Source organism: Pituophis catenifer, unplaced genomic scaffold (genome assembly GCF_029215685.1).
Source record: "Pituophis catenifer annectens isolate HBS135680 unplaced genomic scaffold, rPitCat1.0.hap2 SCAF_1, whole genome shotgun sequence".
In the NCBI taxonomy this organism is placed as follows: domain Eukaryota; kingdom Metazoa; phylum Chordata; class Lepidosauria; order Squamata; family Colubridae; genus Pituophis; species Pituophis catenifer.
The window spans coordinates 128,221,871-128,243,179 of NW_027256881.1; the positions used below are offsets into that span (position 1 = coordinate 128,221,871).

General features: G+C 40.4%; 1 protein-coding gene across 1 annotated transcript; it reads right to left on the reverse strand.

The window, feature by feature from the left end:
• Nucleotides 1–13,334: 13,334 nt before the first annotated feature.
• On the reverse strand, nucleotides 13,335–20,667 carry KBTBD11 (kelch repeat and BTB domain containing 11). The gene is made up of 2 exons (XM_070954957.1): nucleotides 20,643–20,667; nucleotides 13,335–15,717 (listed from the first exon to the last, which is right to left on the reverse strand). The coding sequence occupies exons 1-2, from the start codon at nucleotides 20,665–20,667 to the stop codon at nucleotides 13,748–13,750; spliced, it is 1,995 nt and encodes a 664-aa protein (XP_070811058.1). The 3' UTR covers nucleotides 13,335–13,747.
• Nucleotides 20,668–21,309: the final 642 nt, after the last annotated feature.

Below are 21,309 nucleotides of genomic sequence, written 5' to 3' on the forward strand. Positions count from 1 at the left end.
TTTTCTTCTTATAATATGTATATACTAAAGCAGGGAAGAGCAACCATTGCCATTTTATGACCTGTGGACTTCAACTCCCAGAATTCCTGAGCCAGCTATGTATCCCACAATTCCTCCCCTGCTGGCTCAGGAATTCTGAGGGTTGAAGTCCACAGATCGTAAAATGGCCATAGTTGCTCACCCCTGTACTAAAAATTAGCCTCAACAACGATTGGCTAAAAAAACATTAGATTCTACCTTCTTATTTCCATTAACATAGCACAGTTATGCTATAATACCTGTTTATTCAACTACATCTTCCTTGGGGTTCAGTGGGGCTCATGTAGGTGACCATCATATTGCAGTCTAAGATAGCAGATGTCTATGGAGATTCCCAATCATCCAGTTAGAACTGAAGAAGCTTTTTGGACGAGAAGCGAAACGCTTTCAAAGGGGAGAAAAAAACCAAGAAAGTCCAGTTGCTTTTTGGAAAAAGCACCTTTGAAACTAAGATAGTAGACTTCCAAACCTCTTTTTTTAAAAGACCTCAGTTGGTGAGATAGAACCCACCCAGGCATACTCTGGATTTTTTTTCTCCTTCATATAAAGCCTAAATAAAAATGGTGGTTGGTCAGAGCAGGGAGATCCATCATCAGCACCAATTAGGCCTCTATCATAAAGAAACAGAAAGTCCTTTGTGACTGAGCTGCAGTTTAATTTATGTCATCACTTATAGCTGCTCTTTACAAGAAGTGGGCTCATGTGGACATAATAAAGAAACATTTATTTTTGATCAACATTACTATATCATCACAGTGTTGGGGTGTGGGGGGGAGACAGGCAGAACTTATTTAGGAAATAAGAGCCGGAAAGCTGAGCAAAACCTTTCAAGCTTGAATTCCATGTGGCATGTACTTGCTGACTCAGTTTTCCCAATTAAGCGATCAACAAGAAAGGAGAACTGCAGTGACAGTTCACAAAGCCAATGTGAAATTCCTCTTAATTAGGTTGCAATTAAAATAGCTGATCTGTCTGATCTAGAAAGTTTTAGAAAGGCCTCTGATGTAGAAGATTCTGCCCTACTGCCAAACCGGCAATGATTCAATGCCAGTCATTTTCTATATGGAAAAGGAGAGTATATTTCTTCCATCTCCAGCAGCCAAATGTCTCAGGCAAAATTTGCTTTGTATTCGATCAGTGAACTGTGTTTTATTTCTGTCTCCCTCCCAATGGTGTGGGATCCACTGAACGCTTTGCACTATGATAATAGCAATAGCACTTAGAGTTATATACCGCTTCACAGCAGTTTACAGAGTCAACATATTGCCCTCAACAATTTGGGACCTCATTTTATCGACCTCAGAAGGCTGGAAGGCTGAGTCAACCTTGAGCCGGTGAGGATCAAACTCCTGGCAGTCGGTAGAATTAATTTGCAATACTGCATTCTAACCACTGCACCACCATGGCTCCAAATCACCTGAGATTAAGATCCAGGGACATTCAAGTTCAAATTCCCAGTCTCTGGGTTCACTGAATTAATCTGGTTTAATAACTTTTTCTCGTTCAAATTCGTTTCACAAAATATTTGAGAAGTTCAAAGTAGATCCATGTACAAACGCCAACTTGAACGCTAATGTCATCATACTATACTTCAGATTTGTTTACAAGATGAAGAATTTAGGATTTCTGCAAAGTCTAATATTTTCCTGATGTACAGTAAGTTTTTCAGAAAAACAGGGCAGTAATTCTTTTTATTAAACATTAAAGGGAATGCATTTAAATTTTGATTGGGCAGATTCCAGGGGAAAAAATGGAAAAATTTAGGGAGGGGGGGGGAATAGGAAACAATTGCTTCAATCTGGGATAGTAAATTTAATTCATGGCACTTGCCACCCTGACAATGTTTTAAAAAGTGACCAAAAACATGTTTGTTCCCCAGGCCTGAGAACAGTGGGGGTATCCAGCTCCTCTGGAATTTTATCCAATGAAGTATTCTTCTTTTTCCAGACACATGAACTTTGTTCTCCTTGCTTTATTGCCTTCCTTGTTTTTAATGTTGCAAGCAGTCTGGTCTTGTGCATTTGATAGCTTGTAAAACTGAATGAATGTATACATGAATGAACCAATGAATGAATGAATATAATTAAAACAGAATGGAAATAAAGGGAGAAACTGAGAACTTGGGAAACCACATTAGCACTATATCTTAACCTTAATGTTCTGCATTGTTGTGAGTTAACATATGGTATGAACTTAGCCATTCCTGCTCGTAAATCATAAAGTACACTTTGCATGAAAAGTAAACCCACCTACTTATAGCTTATTCAAGAAATTATAGCTAGGCATATGTGCGAACTAGGTTGAAAATGTCTGTTGGCATTCTGGTTGCATCTCTTTGTTGTACGTTCATTTCTATAATATATCTTGAGAAGAAAATAACATATAACACTGAAGCACACTGAAAGCTTACTTGCAATTAGTAAAATATCAAGAACGGTTGCAGGAACTGGGTATGTCTAGTTTAATGAAAAGAAGGACTAGGGGAGACATGATAGCAGTGTTCCAGTATCTCAGAGGTTGCCACAAAGAAGAGGGAGTCAAACTATTCTCCAAAGCACCTGAGGGCAGGACAAGAAGCAGTGGGTGGAAACTAATCAAGGAGAGAAGCAGCTTACAACTAAAGAGAAATTTTTTGACAGTTAGAACAATTAATAAGTGGAACAACTTGCCTGCAGAAGTTGTGAATGCTCCAATACTGGAAATTTTTAAGATGTTGGATAACCATTTGTCTGAAGTGGTGTAGGGTTTCCTGCCTGGGCAGAGGGTTGGATTAGAAGACCTCCAAGATCCCTTCCAACTCTGTTATTCTATTCTATTGTATTCTAGATATTGGGATAACATCATCTTCATTTTGGACCATATAGAGTTCTCTCTCTGCAGTTTATACCAAGAGAAATGGCCAGAATCCTGTTCAGCTGAATTTATCACATCTTCCAAACACAGCTGGCGTGCTTGCATCTGTGAATACGCTACAGTACATATAGTCCTCAACTTACAACTATTCATTTAGTGGCCGTTTGAAGTTACAATAGCACTGAAAGAAAGTGATTTATTACCACTTTTCACGCTTAAGACTGTGGCGGCATCCCCACATTCACATTGTCAAAATTTGGATGCTTGGCAACTGGCTCATATTTATGATAGTTGCAGCATCCCGGGATCATGTGATCCCCTTTTGCAATCTTCTGACAAGCAAAGTCAATGGGGAAGCCAGATTAATTTAACAATTGTGTAACTAACTTAATTGCTGCAATGATTCACTTAACAACTGTGGCAAGAAAGGTTGTAAAATAGGGCAAAACTCACTTAACAAATGTCTCGCTTAGCAACAGACATTTGGGCTCAATTGTGGCCATAAGCCGAGGACTACCTGTATTCATTTTATACATCCGTTTTATCTGAGCTCAAGTCCTGCAGTAGTTTTTTCCCTTTTACGCTCTTCCTTAAAAAGCAAAGACTTGCTCAAAGATTTTATCCCACAGAGCTCAGCTCTTTCCTCTTTATTTCCTACAAAATAAAAAAGATACAAAAAGATTATTTTCCCTCTAGCTTCAAAAGCACTGATACCATATCATCGGCTTGGCTGAATTATCTTGTGTATTTAGTCTCCCCTACCACAGGAATTGCCAAGAGAGAGTAAAACAATCTTACTAGGTAAGAGATACAGAGACCAATGAAAAGCCATGCAAAATTCTAGCCCAAAGGGAGACTGAAGTCAAAGCAGTTAGTGTTAGGCATATTCAATGGGAAAAAGTTGCAAAAATTAAAAGTTACATATCCATTTGCACCTTCTTTTCAGCCTCCAATGACCCCAATTGTTTTTCCCAGCAAACTCTTGCAGTGCTTCCAAGCAGGACCTATTTCTCTGTTATAAATATCTAAATTGATTGATTTAGCATCTAAGTGGACATATACTGTTAATCGAACAAATAAGGTTTGCAACTAGATTACTGAATCATATCAACCTTCTATTCTATAACGATAGAATCAGATGAGCCGAAAGCTATAGAATCTCTAGCCTTCTGCTCATCTCTGACTCTATATATTGTGTCCCTTTTCTTTTCCAGTTGATACACCACATTCCATAGTGTCTGAAATACACAAAACTTTATTAAGTTTTTGCCCGGAAGATTGTCCTTTAGGTCTTTTGCAGTTACCTCTATAAACATGCTCAAGGAATCCACATTTTCCTGGCTGTGTCGGTCTTTTGTATTTGTAGGTTGACATTATCTACATAAATTTGCTAATAGGTGTCTGGGGATGGGACAAAGTCAGTGTCCTACTGTCCCAATGCAAAGCCCATCGCATCAGGAAACAAGCACAAAAGTCACAGACATCATGACATCACTGCATATAAATCGTTAAATTTTTCCACTATCACATTTACCTGCAAGGGAGTGGTGTGGTGACTGAGAGGTGGATCTCACAGCCTCACTATCAGGAGGCTGTGAGTTCAATCTTTGGTAGAGGCAGACATTTCTCTCTCTGGTCACACTGAAAATATATCTGCTGAACAAAACTCCACATTGGCTACAGGGAGGGCATCCAGCCATTAAAACACTCTAGCTCCATTCAGTTGCCCAGACTCCACCGCGCAAGGGATTATGGGGTTGTTAAAAGATGATGATGATCACATTTACCTGCAGCTTTACCTTCATGTTAGAGGAAATGACACGAACAATGGCGTTGTATACATTCAAAATGTCATATTCTGGCAGAATTAGCATTACCTTCCACATATGATTGATTGGTATGGTTTATAGCGATACCAATATCCAGCGTAAGAACCAATTCTCTTAGCCGTGTGAAGATACAGAAAAACAAGGACACATTAAAAATGAAAAGACACTGACTAATTGTTTTCCATCATGGAGCATTTGCTTGCTGCTTATATTTTATTCCAATACAGCATGTTCCAAAAATACATAAAGAGCTTCGGGAAGTGTCTGCCTGGGCTTTTAAAAAACAAACTGCTAACGAATCACACTTGCTCTGCATGGAATTCACTTGAATTGTGCAGCGTCCAAAGCATTTGCGTTAATCAGCAAGAACCGGGAGCATTAACACAATCACAGAAGAAATTCATTCAGATCTTACAGAGCAACACCAAGGCAGTTTACAGAAACAATGCATAATGTCTCTGATGCATTTTTTTCTTTTAATATGGAAAAGATCCTGAACTGCAGATTGGAGTAGCAGGGAGGGAACAATTTTAACAGTCATGATTATTATAATTACCTTGGTCATGTGTTGAAGGTTGAACTTGAATATACTAGAAACAAGTCCAGCGTTCAAAGCTGATGGGAATGAAATGAGACTCGTGACGATATAATTTGGCAGCAGTCCTGTGTACCATAATTTGTGTTCAACAGCCTCTACGTTCATAGTCCCTAAGGACTGTACTGATGGGGGAAGGGATATAAATGACCGTTCTTTTCTTTTTGCATAGTTGACTGACAAAATGTACAACAATCCACCGTGAAATGCAACTCTGAATAAATGGTTGAAAGGGTTGTTTGATTGTCAAAAGGGAGTTAAGTGCACCATGTAAGAATTATGTTTTTTTTTTTTAACCTGAAATATCCCTCTCTAGTGCACTGGTCATCTTCGCTTCATTCAATTTTGCCTTCCCTAAACTGGGCTCCCAAATTATGCTAGATTACAACTCCCCCAAATTGTTTTAATTCACAACCATGAGAGTAGGAATACAATTATTCTTGTAATTACATCTCGGCTTCACCAACCATGATACAGTAATTTCTTACTTCTGAAAAGAGTTATGTGAATCAAGCATTTTGGGACTGTAGACTTTGCAAATTTAACCTGGGATGAACTCCAACTGAAGTCACTGGGATATCACCTTGAAAAGATATAGATAGAATGACAGTTTCTCTTACTCTGTTTTGCTTTTTTTTTTTTTTTTTAATCTGACTCTAGAATAGAGCAAAAACCACAGTACTGGTTGAGAACCGAATGAGACATGGAGCAAGTGAGAAAACTGCTAAGATGTAAAGTAGAGCTCTATGAATTCTAGCACTAAAGTTAAACTGATAAAAAATCTTTGTAAGCCATTCTGCTGTTGGAATAAAATAGTTGAAATAAAAAGCATCTATAATTAGAAGTCTCACGGGTTCAAAGAGGATCATTCACAGCAAGCAAACAAAAAATAAAATAAAACCACCAAAACACTTGGAGAAACTCAACTGTTTTTTTTAAAAACCAAATCCTACCAACATAATTACATTATTCAGAAAACAAGTACAGGTAGCCCTCGAGTTATGACAGTAATTGGGATTGGAATTTCCGTTGTTCAGTGATGCGGCTGTATAGCGTGAGGTCACTTGACAGCACCACTTAGCAATGGCAATCTTGACACTTCCCATTGCCATTGTTAACCAAATCCTCCCACTTTTTAGGCAAGGACACATCCTGATTCAAACCACCCCGGCTTGAACCCTCTCTGCCTCAAGCCCTACTACACAGCTGTAACTTCAAGGACTGTGTGTTAAGTACCATTTATTCAGCACTGCTCCAACTTTGAATGGTCTCCGAACAAATGATCATAACTCAAGGACTACCTGCAGGCCAGGCACTTTTGCATCGTACAACAGCAGATTAAAGACTGTTTTTCCTATGGCTTCATCATACAATCCTGCTGTATCATGAAAGGCAGCTGTACCTGATACACCGCTTTCATCAACCACTCCCACGTCTGCCACGAGGTCAATAAGGAACAGCGTATAGGGCCAGGGCTACCTATGCCTGGACACCTGACCAGACTGAATGAAACAGTGGCCGACACTGTATCCTCTTAATATGCCAACACACCTTTCCGCCTTACAGCTATGCTTTGGTACAACAGCGCTTACAGGTAGGTAGGCACAAGATGTCCCGGGTGGTGCCTTGTTTGCTTTCTATAGTTGCATCAAACTTAACATTGGAAGGGGGACAAAGTTCTAATGGGAATTATAAGCCACTTGAACAGAAAGCTAAAACATCTTAAAAGCACCTCCTCTGTCTGCTAACCAAAAGTACAAAAGAGACTCTGCTTTCATGGGAATCATTTATTCTTTTCAAGCAGTTGAAATGGGATCAGGTGTTCATTTACAAGCAAACTCATGGGGCATAAAATACTCAGTTTGATTCATTGGACAGGTATGGTCAGCATCAATCTCATTTTACAAATGCAGACTTTTGTACTTCAGACAGTGGATCAAATCCTTTCCCAGCTGCTTCTTTGAAAGGCTTCCTGGAACAAACAGGATCTATATAAAACAAAGTGCCTTTGGTGTAATTGCTCGGTTCATTTTCCATGTACTTGTAACGCATGGCGTAAAAACTTGCCGGCAATTCATTTAACCAACTTAGTGTTGAAAAATTAATGATGCCACAGGCTTGATCTGGAATCTTTGTATGAACAAAAAAAAAAAAAAAACACAACACAAAAGGCCTCGAGCAGGAAATCAATTCAGAAGTATCCCATATGTTACCCAAAGAATCAATCATCTGGCTATGATTATGTAGGCCTCACATAAAGGAAATGAAGTGAAATGGCTAGTAATTAAGTACAGATTATGGTCCTGGAAATACTCAACTGTGCCTAACTTTGAATTCAAAGAGAACACAATTTTACTAGTATTGCAGAACTTGAGATTTATATATTACTGAACTATGTGAAATAGTAAAAGTAATATTTGTCAACATTTTCATCCAATCTGCTTATTAGATTCGATTCAGTAGCATATTTTTACACAATTCTAATACAGGTAGTCCTTGATTTACAACCATTCATTGAGTGACTGTTTGAAGTTATAATGGCTCTGAAAAGAATGACAATGTTTCACACTTAGGACCACTGCAGCATCCCCAATAGTCATGTGATCCAAATTTGGACACTTGGCAACTGACTTGTATTTATGACAGTTGCAGTATTCTGGGGTTACTAATTTAACAACTGCAGCTAATCACTACTGTGGCAAGCAAGGTTGTAAAATGGGGTAAGATTCGCTTAACAACTGTCCTGCTTAGCAACAAAACTTTGGGATTCAATTGTTGTCATAAGTCGAGGACTTCCTGTACTTTCACTCTACCTCCCACTCTTCACTATCAAATTTGTTCTGGAGTTGGTTTTGAAGGGCAAATGAGCAAATCCGGAACATATAATACCAGAGAGGAAAGAAATGAAAAATCTTAACTGCAGTAATAGAAGTGTCCTTGCTTAATAGGATGAAAGCCAGCATTCTCTGCATCAAATTACTCCCAAAGCCTTTGAGAAGATATATAGCAAGACAATTAGCAGGCAGAGGGAAGATATATTAAGGAACCCTCACGAGACAATTAGGGTAATAAAGAAATGAAATGAAATAGTTGCACTGACTTTCTGCAGCATTAAAACCTACTATCCAGTTAAATGGGTAAAATAAAAGTGGAAGGTTTAGCTTGTTTGTGATGTTTATAAAATTGCTGTCTCAAACAAAATGTTGAAATACAGGAAACTGTATTTCATAATTTTTCCTTGAAATGTGCAGCAAAGCAGAATTCAGTTTATTTGGACTTATTTCCTTTATTTGTGAATGTAGTAGCATCTGAATTAATTCAGAGCATTTTAAATTGAATTAAGAGCCAGCCTTTTTCTCTGACAGATGTAATACAAGTACTCTTGATGTATTTGTGGACATTTTCCAGGCAATCATTTAAACTTAGTTGGGCATAACGTTCAGCTTCCCACTTCCTTATGTTAAAACCAGAAAGAACTATCAAGGTGACAGTAAGAAAGAAGCAGAGATCTCTGGCAGACTGGATCATGATTTTAAAAAAACAGAGGAATATAACTAAACTATCACAGTAAATCTTGATAAGTTTCACTATAGTCTAACATGAATTATTTATTTGTTTGTTTGTTTGTTTATTTATGGAGAACAATTGTTAGTAAAACCATATTTTTCCCATGAGTAAAACAAGCAAACATATTACTCAATGCTTGTCATGGCCTGGTCCTAAACTCTGAGTATGCAGAAGAAAATATAAGCAACAGTAATCGTAGAAAATGCTCACTTGAAGTTTTAAATTTCACATTTACCAGTTTTAAGAGATATTCTGCCAGTTCTGTTTTAAAAAAATAAACATATACATCTAACCATTTCACAACTGTAACGCCAATTTTAAAAGTGATTTATTTTTATTTTTTTTTAAAACCAAGGCGAATATAAATTAGTATTTTTATTTTCACTCCTGATATGTCTCATTACAGGAATTACTGGCTTCCTTTGGAAATAATAAATTGTAAAGTTGGCATCTTCTGAAAAGTATTTTAATCAGGTATTTTCTACAGCCCTTCTCTGAAATTAAATTATGCGCTTTAAATAGCTCTTTCCGGTTTCATGGTCAAATCTGTACCAAATTACCACCAGTAAAGATCTTAGACCTAACACTTTTCATGCACTGTAGGTTTTTCCCCTAAGTAGGGTAAGATTCCCATCCTATCTCCCAGTTCTTTCCTTCCTTCTATAGGTAGCCCTCAATTTACGACCACAATTGAGCACAGAATTGATGTTGCTATGTGAGAAGTTTGTTAAGTGAGTTTTACCCCATTTTACGACTTTCCTTCCCACATTTATTAAGTGAATCACTTAATTAAGTGAATCACTGCAGTTGTTAAATTATTAACACGGTTGTTAAGTGAATCTGGCTTCCCCCATTGAGTTTGCTTGTCAGAAGGTTGCAAAAGAGGATCACATGACCCCGGGACACTGCAACCATCATAAATATGAACCAGTTGGCAAGCTTCCAAATGAAAATCATGTGACCATGGGGATGCCGAAATGGTCATACGTGTGAAAAATGGTCATGTCACTTTTTTCAGTTATAACTTTGAATGGTCACTAAATGAACTGTTGTATGTTGAAGACTACCTGTATAAAACCTCCATCCACCATTCAGCTTGGGGACTGCAAAATAAGAATGTGAGAAGTGTCGACAAATTTCTCACACCTCTAATGTTCCATTGCACTGCACGCCTGTTGGTGAACGTTCCAGGGACTAGAAGACGAAGAATATAAAAAATAATAATAATAATTCCATATGTCACTACTGCAAGTGCAACACTCCAACCCTAAAATCATTTTTTTCAGTTAGCATCAGGGGTGAAATCCAGCAGGTTCTAACAGGTTCTGGAAAACCGGTAGCAGAAATTTTGAGTAGTTCGGCAAACCGGCAAATACCACCTCTGGCTGGCCTCTGAGTGGGGTAAGAATGGAGATTTTGCAATATCCTTCCCCCAGAAGTGGGGTGGGAATGGGGACTTTGCACTATCCTTCCCCTGGAGTGGGTTGGGAATGGAGATTTTGCAGTATCCTTCCCCTGCCACGCCCACCAAGCCCACAGAACCGGTAGTAAAAAAAATTGGATTTCACCACTGGTTAGCATGCTATATAAAACAATCAGTTTTGTAGAAAAGCCTATGGCTGAAATAAATTCAACCTTTTAACAAGCTGTTATTTGAGGGCTTAAGAGCTGAATAGCAGAGTTAATACTGAAAGATTTAAAATGAGTATGTTTGAATATTTAGCATGAGCTGAGAGGAAAGAATATTGGTTCAAAACCACCCTCTAGAGCTGAGCGCCTCAGTCTGCTTCTAGCCAAACTGCACCTGGATAAAGATAAAAAGAGATATGAAGTTCTTACATCTGTGTTTGTTTGTTTGTTTTTTTATCCTATCTCAAGGAAGATAGAATAAAAAACAGATTTAGGAACTGATTTTTTCACTTTTTTAAAAAAGGAATTAATTAGTTTCTGTAAGACTCTTTTGGAAACACAAGTTTGTTGGCAAGCACCTATACAATGAAGTCTACAAAATTCCTTATTAATACTATAGATGGGAGAATGCACAGGGATTCCTAATCACAATTATCCCAACAGAGTGGTCCATGGTTAATGGCATCACAAGGCAAGCTCTGCCTTTTCATGCTTGTATGTAACAGCACTTACAAAATATCTAAGGAGCAGAGATTGTATTGCAATAATGCAATACATATTACTTCCTTGTAAGTGGGGTGTTTTTTTGCTCCCAGGCCAGCAAGGTTCTTCCTCCAAGCTCAGAGCTGCTTATGAACCAGACGGGACTTTCAAAATCAGCCCTGGTTGAAGACATACTCAGTCATGTTAGGAAACAGCTGGATTTCATCTTCGGTAAGTTGGGTCTTAAAACTGTGGAAGAAATACCGGCACATGTTTAATGGGCCTGCTACATACTGGTCCCTTTCTGGCTTGCTATTAATAAATATTTTAAAAGAGCATTAAAAGAAAAGATTTCAAAGGATAATGTTTAACCAAATATCTAAAATATGGGATTCAACAATGTATGAAAAACTACATGGACTTCTGCAAAAATAAATGGTTTTCTTCCTGTGGAAAGATACTGTCAAGCCAGTTTTAAACCTGGATTGAAGAAGCACATTTATTTGAACTTGTCCTATACAGCTGGTCCTCGAATTACATCAATTTATTTAGTGACCCTTCAAAGTTACAATGGCACTGAAAAAGTTACTTCTGAACATTTTTCGCACTTACACCTGTTAAGTGGTCACTGGAATGTATTTATGATGGCCGCAGTGTCCCGGGATCAAATGATCCATCTTTTGAGACCTTCTAACAAGCAAAGTCAACAGGGAAGCCTGATTTACTTAACAACCATGTTCCTAACTTAACTACTGCAGTGATTCACTTAACAACTGAGGTAAGAAAGATTGTAAAAAGGGGCAAAATTCACTTAACTGTCTTGCTTAGCAACAGAAATGTTGGGTTCAATTGTGCTCATAAATCGAGGACTACCTCTATTGACATAAAAGTCAGATTTAATACTTCTCTGTGTGATCAAAGTTCAATTTAATAACTAAGTTATTTCCTTATGCATGTGTGGGTTTATATAATTTTATGTTTCTGTTATGTTTTTTCTTTTATTATAAAAAAATAAAAACAGAATGTACTAGTTTATGACATGAATTGCTTGGTTCTGGCTTATCACGATATGTAAACCTAACCATTACAATCTGCACAATCTTAGTGTGATCTGTGAACCAATCCATGCTTAAGTCAACTCATCATGATTAGTCAACTTGTGGCTCAGCATGACATGCCAATCCAATGATTGGATATGAAGTGTCAGTTGTGCTACTGATAATTTGAAAAAATCATTGTAGGCAGCATTTTGGAGGGCAGCTGATAGAATTAAATAAAGATAAATTAATTGAAAATATTTCTGTTCCAGATATCTACATGTATGAAAGCTGATGCTTTCCTTTCAACAGGCTTAGTAAGCAATGACTCAACAAAGGATTTAAGAAGAAAAGGGATATGACCTCTATATATAATGAACTTGACAAGTAAATTATTAACTAAAATAAAACCAGTCTCATTTACAACCCAGCACACTACCAGTGCAAAATGGAAATCAGTTGGCTTAAAAACTATCCATTTTCTTATTTGAGTAACAGAAGAATAAATTCCTCTTAAAAGATTCTGGACAAAAAAATGAAGTCTTTCAATACATTTCAAGTAAGCCACAGTTGGTTTACCTTGATGGGTATTGATCTGCAGAAGATAGTAATCTTACGCAAACAAAAGTTTCCCTTATTGAAATTTTGTCGATACGTTCATTCCTGACAAGTTGTAAAGATTTGAATATGCAAATTACAGTGCAAAACTATGTTTAAAAAACACAAATGCATGTTAAGACTAAAACTGATTATATATATTTCTGATCTTGCCTAAAAAAAGTTGCACATAAAAAAAAACAAACAAACCCAGAACTGAATAGATATATTGGTGCTTTTTTTTCACTTTCCTTCTTTTTCCAACATATACAAATGGGAGAAATGTTACTTGTTTCAAACCTTAAGTCATGCTTCTGTCAAATCACCCACAATTGTTGCACAATGCCATGTTTTCAATAAAGATTCCATTAAACTTAAAAATGCAAACAAGAAAAGATGATGAGGTGGATGATCGCCTATTGCTTTTTCATACAAGAACTTTTTTTTGCCTATTAAAACTTCCAAAATGGCATACTGATCCCTTCCCACCTTACATGCTCCTAGTTCTCCTATGGCTCCTTTCTTGCATCCAAGAGCAAGAAGATCAAGCAAAAGTTGCCTAGAAGAATCTCCTTTCAAAGATGTCTATGTACAAAGAGAACACTGACATAGCTGAAATTCCTTTTTAAAATGGGTTGTTTCCTGGTTTTTACACAGATCCAACATACTTCTAGATTGGAAAGGGACGCAGATACGGTACAACAATTAAATCTGTTCTAGCAGCTTTTCACTGGCTGGTTTACATGAGTGCCAAGAGATGAATTCTTTCCTACATGAAGTGCAGTAAGGAAGCCTCTGAACAGCTAGCCAACACTTTTAGGTGGAACACAATAATCCCCCACGATGGTGTGTGCATGCATGAACTAAAGACATTTCTGACAATGATCTCCTCTTTGCTTCTATACCCTCGAAGGAGTTGTTACATACTGCTGCCTTTCCACCTCGGATTATCTTCTGCTACTTCTATTGCCTTTGGAGCCCAACCATCATCACCACCCAAGACTGAAGAGCTTGTGCCAGCCCTTATTCATGCTTCAGTAAAAGCTCTACGTTGTTGACATCACAGATAAAAGGGACAAACTGCATGCTAAGCAGCGACCCGAACACCAGGTCATCTCTCACAATGACAGAGGACTCTCTGGCTCCCCAATTTTCTCCTTCTCTGGGAGGATAAGCACAAATGGGAGGAGGAGACCTTTAGCATCGAAGGGAGTTTTGAGCAGTTCTGTATCAAAGGTGCCTTTAGGTCCCCCGTTTGCTTCCACCTCGCCATTCTGAGCCAAGTTGAAGCTCAACATCCCAGTCCGGTTGACACAATAGATGGTGCTGCCCAATGCAGCACAGCGAAAAGGTTGGACCGGGCTGCCAGCAGGGCGAAAGGAAGCACATTGACGCCAGTGTTTGGCCACCGTATTATACTGGAAGACTTCCACTCCGGCGCTCTGCCCTTGTTCCCCACGGCTGCTGCTCACATCGAAGCGGTAAATGAAGCTCTTGTAGGCCACCATGTCAGCCGAGCGGCGCCGGCTGCTGTTGTAAGGACACTCCTGCCACTCGTCCCGCTTGGGGTCGTACTTGAGCAGCCGGTAGAAGAGGGAGCCTCCAGACACGTAGATCTCCCCGTTGCAGGTGGTTGCCTCATGAGCCACAGCAAAAGCCCCCTTGGGCAGAGGGGCCACGGGGCTCCACCGGTCCGACCGGGGGTCGTATTTCTCCACCGTGAAGAGGCATTCCCCACCCACCGCGTAGAGATACCCATCCAGAGCCAGGAGCTTCAGCTGAGAGCGTGCCTGCCCCATGGGCTTGACCTGGCTCCAGGTATCAGTTAAGGGGTTGTAACAAAACACCTTGTCCGACAGCTTGGGCCGCTGGTCACCAGGCCCGGTGGAGATCCCGCCCGCTAAGAAAAGATAGTTGTAGAGGACGCACATGGCGCATCCCTTGGCGTTGGCTTCCTCGGGCAGTCGGGTGAGGACGCTCCACTCCTGGTCCGCCTCCTGGTAGCTGTAGAGCAGGGCGCCGCCGTCCTCCAAGGACACCACCGAGGACGGGCTCTGCGGGCGGCTGCTCTCGCGGCTTTGAGGCCGACTGCCGGCGCCGAGCCGCTCGAAGGCGTCGCTCACCTCGGCCACCAGCAGGCAGGCCTTGCCGGCCTCAAGGCGGCGCCGCAGGATGAGGTCCCGCTCGGCTCCGCTCAGGCGGCCGTAGACGGTGGGCTCGCGCAGCACCTGCAGGTAGTGGTCGCTCATGAAGCGGAAGGCGGCTTCGCGCAGCTCGGCCAGCCGCTGCTTCTTGGCCAGGCAGAGCAGCTGGTAGCAGTTGTCGAGGCTGAGCTGGGCCCGCATGGCCTCGGCGGCGCAGTGCAGGGCGCAGGGCATCTGGAGCACGCGGGCGCCGCTCACCACCTCGGCCAGGTTGTCGTGCCGCACCTCGCCCATGCGCGCCGTGTAGACGTACTCCAGCAGCAGGCGCAGCGCCCCGTAGCTCACCCCTTTGAGCCGCAGGATGTCCCGCGAGGAGCGGGCGCGGAAATAGTCGCTCTTGGCCGCCAGCACCGCTTTGTGCGCCCGGATCCGCCGCCCGGATACTTCGATCACCAAATCCGGCTCTTCGGCCGGCGCCTGCGAAGGGAAAGGCTGAAGGGGCGACTCGCCGATCGGATCGGGACTGCCCACGGAGACCGGCGAGGGTTTGCCGCGGCTGCTGCTGCCCCCGCCCTCCTCCTCTTCCTCCGACTCGGGCGCCGCGTTGTTAATGTCCCACTGGTGCTTCACCACGCGGCTGCTGCTGCTGCTGCAGCTGCCGGACGAGGAGGAGGAAGGAGAGGCGGCGTCGAGCTCCGGATGCGGAGCCTGGTCATCATCGCCGCCGCCGCCGCCGCTGCCGTCGCCGGACGAGCTGAAGCAGAGCGCTGAGCTGAAGCTGCAGGGCGCCTGCAAGGGAAGCTGGGCGTTCGGCCCTTCCTCGGGCGACACGCTCGGCTCCATCGCCGGGGACCTCTCGCCGCCGCCTTCCGCGGCCTCTCCCGCCTGCGGCTGCTCCGTCTCCCCGCAGCGCTTCTTCACCTCGCCGACGCTCCCGTTCTCACCTGGGGAGAGAACACAAGACAGGGCTGAGCGATCCATCGGCCCTCCCGCCGCCGCCCCGCGGCTCAGGACAGCTGCGCTCCTGCCTTTTGCGCTCTAGTTCCCCGCCTGACGGAGCGATCGGGAGGCGAGGGGTAGATTCGCCCCGTCGCTCCCCGCTGAACTTTTGAACTGTCAAGGGCACCCAACTCTTCGGGCTGCCCGGTGCCGCTGTTTGACCAGGCGGGGCTTCCCTGGGTGGCAGCGTCGAGATTAAAGTTCAGGCGAGTCTCTCCGGGCCAAGAAAGGCGGGCCTGAACGGTGCAGGGCCTGCCTCTCTCTCCCCGCCCCCTCCCTTTCCCCTCCTGATTTTCTGATATTTTCTTTCCCCTTTTCATTTTTATCCATGTATTTGCTCAGGTATCCAAAACAAAAGGGGAAGAAAAAAAAATCACTTTCTGCTAAGCAAACATTTGGCCTTAATCCAACTCTTTGCCCATGATTACATCTCCATAGTAAGCACCAGACATGTCATGATGTGCTAAATTTAATTCTGCCCCTAGAGCAGTGTTTCCCAAACTTGGCTATTTTAAGATGCATGGACTTCAATTCCCAGAATTCCCCAACCAGTATGCCTGGTTGAGGAATTCTGGGAGTTGAAGTCCATACATCTTCAAAGGGTCAAGTTTGGGAAACACTGCCCTAGAGTAATGGTCTCCGAATTTGTCAACTTTAAATAAGACTTGTGGACTTCAATTCCCATAATTCCCCAGCTGAGCTGGCTAACGGAATTCTGGGAGTTGAAGTCCACAAGTCTTAAAGTTGCCACGTTTGGACACCACCATCCTACAGAAATGATATAACAATGACCTAGAAATCATGCAAATCTGGGTAATCTTCAAGCTTTGTTGAATATTATATGCTTATGAAGTTTAAATAATTTATTCAAAAAGTTAATTGTCATACTTTTTTGTTTGATCAGTGATGAACCAGTTGAGGTTTGTACTGGCCTCTATATTTTATCAGGCATTGGCTTTACTGTATTGCAAGCCTACATAAAGGGTTAAAAGCTTGATCATTAGGGGAAAAAAAGTGGGAGTAGTTTGCCAATTATAAATATACTTGGACCCTAGGCAGCTAAATTCATATACCTTGCCCTTTTTGGTTCACATCTCTTCATCAATTTTTTTTCAAATCCTGTTTTGCAAAAATATTAAAACGAATAAAGGAGTGAGAGAAGGTGGAATCCTGGCCTCTACTACACAGTACTTAGCATATCAATGATCTAAAGACCATAAAATTTTGGAGTTTGAAAAACAAAAGTTTAAAAATACATCTGGAAATTTCAAAATTGTATAACAAAAAAAAAAAGTAGAGAATTTTAGTTATTTGGCATTGCATTTGCCATGCTGTAACCTGCCAACATCATTGCAAGGCAATACTTCTGAAATCAAAATCTATTACAACAGCCTTGCTTCAATATTTTTACTCCAAAGGAAGATTTTTCCTGCAATAATGGATCACATTTACTGGTAACAAAGCAGCACAACTGCTCATAAAAATCTTTTTAAGACCTCTTTTAACTGTTCTAAATTGTGGGACAAATTTTATTATTCTCTTGAAACCTGGGCAATGCCCTTTGACAACAAAGGCTTGGCTAAGCTCTATTAAGTTTTGGTGGCAAATCTATATTTTAAAAACAAGGAAGGATTGCTTCAGGAAAAGCCAAATCCATCCTTTGTAGATATGGGGTTTAAACAAAACTCAAAAAATTGATCAGATTGGCATTGATAATCCTAATTATTTACTTTCCAGAGCTATTTGCACAAAATCAGAAGCAAATTCTATGTGATAGCTTGGTGAATGAAAGGGTGCTACGAGTGTGTGCTTCAACACTAAGCCAAATCAGCAATATGTGTACGGCCTGTTTAGCATGGTATTGTAATCGTATTTATTATTTCAATTCATTCTCTACCGTTCCATCCGTGAACTGCTTAAAGTTAAATAACAAGAGTAATAATTTAAAATGGTTACCGGTAAATCTAAATTTAACTAAACTAAAAACAATCAGTGTAGTTCAAATGATTTAGAAAAAGGAGATCCTAACTCCTTTTCATAAATGTGGAGAGAAAGGGAGCTAACAGCAACTTTTAAAAAATTTCCAAAAACCAATCACAGTAATTTTTGAACATTAAACAGAGGTTGAGTTTGCAGAAAAACAATTATGTAACTGTTTTCCAAAAAGCCAAACATCATCAAAGCTTCAAATTTGGCATCAAATCATATACAGATTTTCAACTCTATGGTAACTTGCTATGCAATGTTATAATACTGAAGACCTGTCAACCTGGTATCATCCTCTCACTAATACTTCTCTATTCAAACATGAATGGAAAGAGAAGTGGATTTATGGTGTCTGATAGCTTTCCAAATCTGATGTATAATTGAAATATCCATTAAGTGAGACTAACTTAGATGTCTTTTAACATTTTTATAGTTTGCAACAGTCCTATTAGAGAAGTCTAGTCCATACATATAAATAACCTGTTACAGTACCAAATGATTTATCACTGTAATTAATTTAGCAATTTATCTACTTGCAATTTAGATTTTTTTCTATTATTAATGAATATTGGATATATGGACAAAAAGGGCTTCTGGCAACAGATGGGCTACATTTCATAAAAGTCTTGGAAGAATGGCTTTGCAAGACATCTTGATAAAGTCATCTGGAGGTCTTTAATTAAATACAGAGGGAGAGGATGGCCATTACTTAAAACCACATCCAAAACCAGACCTGGATATTTTATGGCCTACCGGCCATATCCGACTCTTCAACTGTCCCTGTTTGGTCTACAAGCTTGGTAATATCAGGGCAGAGCAGCGCAGAGGGTGGCGAGGGATGGCAGTGGTCCTCCACAACAGTCCCAGTTTCTCATGTGGACTCTTGGGAAAATTAATTGCCCCCCCCCGCCCAAAACAGAAGACCAAAAGCAGTAAACGTTACAACAAGGAAAAGGTAAAAGGAAAGAAAGAAAGTGGTACTCAAGAATACACCAGGAGATGCTGCAGAGGAATTTTTTTTTTTTTTTAATTTGATTTATATGCTGCCCTTCTCCAGAGACTCAGGGCGGCTTACAGTGCGTTAAGCAATAGCCTTCATACTTTTGTATATTTTTACAAAGTCAGCTTATTGCCCCCCAAACTGGGTCCTCAATTTACCTACCTTAGAAAGGATGGAAGGCTGAGTCAACCTTGAGCCTGGCGGGATTCGATCTTACTTTAATTGCAGACAGCTGGTGTTAAATTACAGAGCTCTGTCTGTTGAGCTATCCAGGCTCCTCTGGATAGCTTTAAGGAGGACATTAATTTAAGGAGGACAACATTAAAAGACTCAGGTGCTTATACAATGCACAGAATACGGGCAAAAAACAGGAAGAACTTAATCCTAGTATAGGATGGCATATGTGATATTGTAGGTATAATTGCAACTTAGTGAGACAGGATCTATGTTACATGGCGGAAAGAATGCAGTGGACTACTTCAACTTCAGTCCTGGACCCAATAATTTTCAACATCTTCACAAATGATCTAGATCAGGGGTATTAAACTCACATCATCACATGACGTATTGGGACTTTTCCCCCCCTTTGTTAAACCAGGCAGGGGCGGAGGCAGCACATGACGCATCCAGCCCGTGGGCCGTGAGTTTGACACCCCTGATCTAGATGATAGACTAGAAGGGATATTGATAAAATCTGTTGATGCCACAGAGCTGGGGAGAAGGATGCTGATACTCCAAAAAACAGGTCAAGATTCAAAAATATCTTGATAGACTTGAATTTTGGGTCCTATCCAGCAAAATGTTGATTGATGAGAAATGTTAGGGGTCTGCATTTAGGCAGGCACATGCAAATGTTAAATGCCACCTGCCCTAGCATTAGTACTTGAGACAAAAATTTGGGTATCTTGGTAGACAACAGATTATGCGTCAGTTAGCAAAGTACCACAGGTGCCAGAAAAGCCAGTGCAGTTTTTGACTGCATCTATAATGTCAAGATAATAGGAAATGATAGCATCACTCTGTGTTGCCTTGGTCACACCACATCTAGAATACTGCATCCATTTCTGTCCTCTACAATACAGTAAAGACATTGAGGAACTGGAAAGAGTACAGAAAAGAGCAACAAAGATGGTAAGGTGCTTTGAGGCTAAACCTTATGAAGAATGGTTAAAGGAACTTTGTACCTTTAGCATAAAGAGGAGAAGGCTAAAGGGAGATACGATAGCTGTTTTTCTATATATGGAAAGAGGTTGTGGATTTATTCTCCAGAGAACATGAAGGCAGGAGAAGAACCAATGGGTTCTTTAAAGTAAAAGATCTCAACTGCAAAAATCCAAGGATCCAAGGATATTTTATAGTGAAAGATCCAAACTTGAGGAGGAATTTTCTGAATGTGAGAACAATTATGATAACTTGTGGAACAGCCTACCTCCTGATGTTATGGGTACTCCATCACTGGAAGTTTTCAAAAAAAGACTAAACCATCATTTGTTCAAGATAGTATGAGGACTCCTATACTGGGCAAAGGAGTGAGCAAGAAGATACCCAAGGTCCCTTCGAACCCTATGATTTTAAGACCCTGATTAAATATTCCTCGTTCGGGAAGAGTTCTAAAGATACAAGACCTGTATTTCACCAATGTAATGATAATAATTGCAAATGTAATAGAAAAATAATTTAGTGAGACTTTGCAATAGCATATTTACTTAAAAAGGATTTACTTTGAGGTTAATCCTACAAAAGCCTATTCACACTTAAATCCCACTGTTTTTAACACAGCTTGCTCACTAATGTGCATAGGTTGCTGTCTTTGGTCACTTAAACTTGTCAATCAATGGCAGCTCAAGTGATAAGTTTTTTTTACAGAATTTTTGCTTATATTACCTGAATTTCTTGTGATGGATGGCATCCTTTGTATTCCTTCTTCAAAGGGTTTGAGAATCTGATCTTTTTTATTATGATTATATTTGACTGTCAGTGGTGTCAGATATAGGCATTCCAAAATTGTTTCAGTGGAATAAATTAGCTGCAATACTGTATATTTTTTTCAGAACTTTTTGTTGTGACTGCAAGACTTCATTCAGCTTCAAAGAGGTCTTCTGTTTATTAGGAGGCCATTGGCTATCTTCACCACCTATATAATTAAAAAAGAAAGTTGTAATGATCATTACTTTCAGAATGAAACAAGTACTGCAGTACATGTTTTGTCTGGAGTAATTCCCAGAGAGGAAGTTTTTATTATAATTGTATTCCTTTTAATAGTGGGGTTTGAATCCCATAAACTAAACACATTATTTTTTTTTCTCCAGAGTTCCTTTGACCTGATGTAAGTTCCCAAATGGCAGTTCATTATCCTGTTTTTTTACCAGAATGAGAGAGTATAACATTTCTGTCCACTAATTAGGAAAACCCATCTAGGTATAATACCATACAATTAATCTAGCGCAGGAAATAATGATCCAGGGTCAGATTTTAAATTTTTACCCACATCAAAAGATTTATCCAGCCCATTTAATGTAATGAAGATGAAATATATGTTCACTATGCTGTG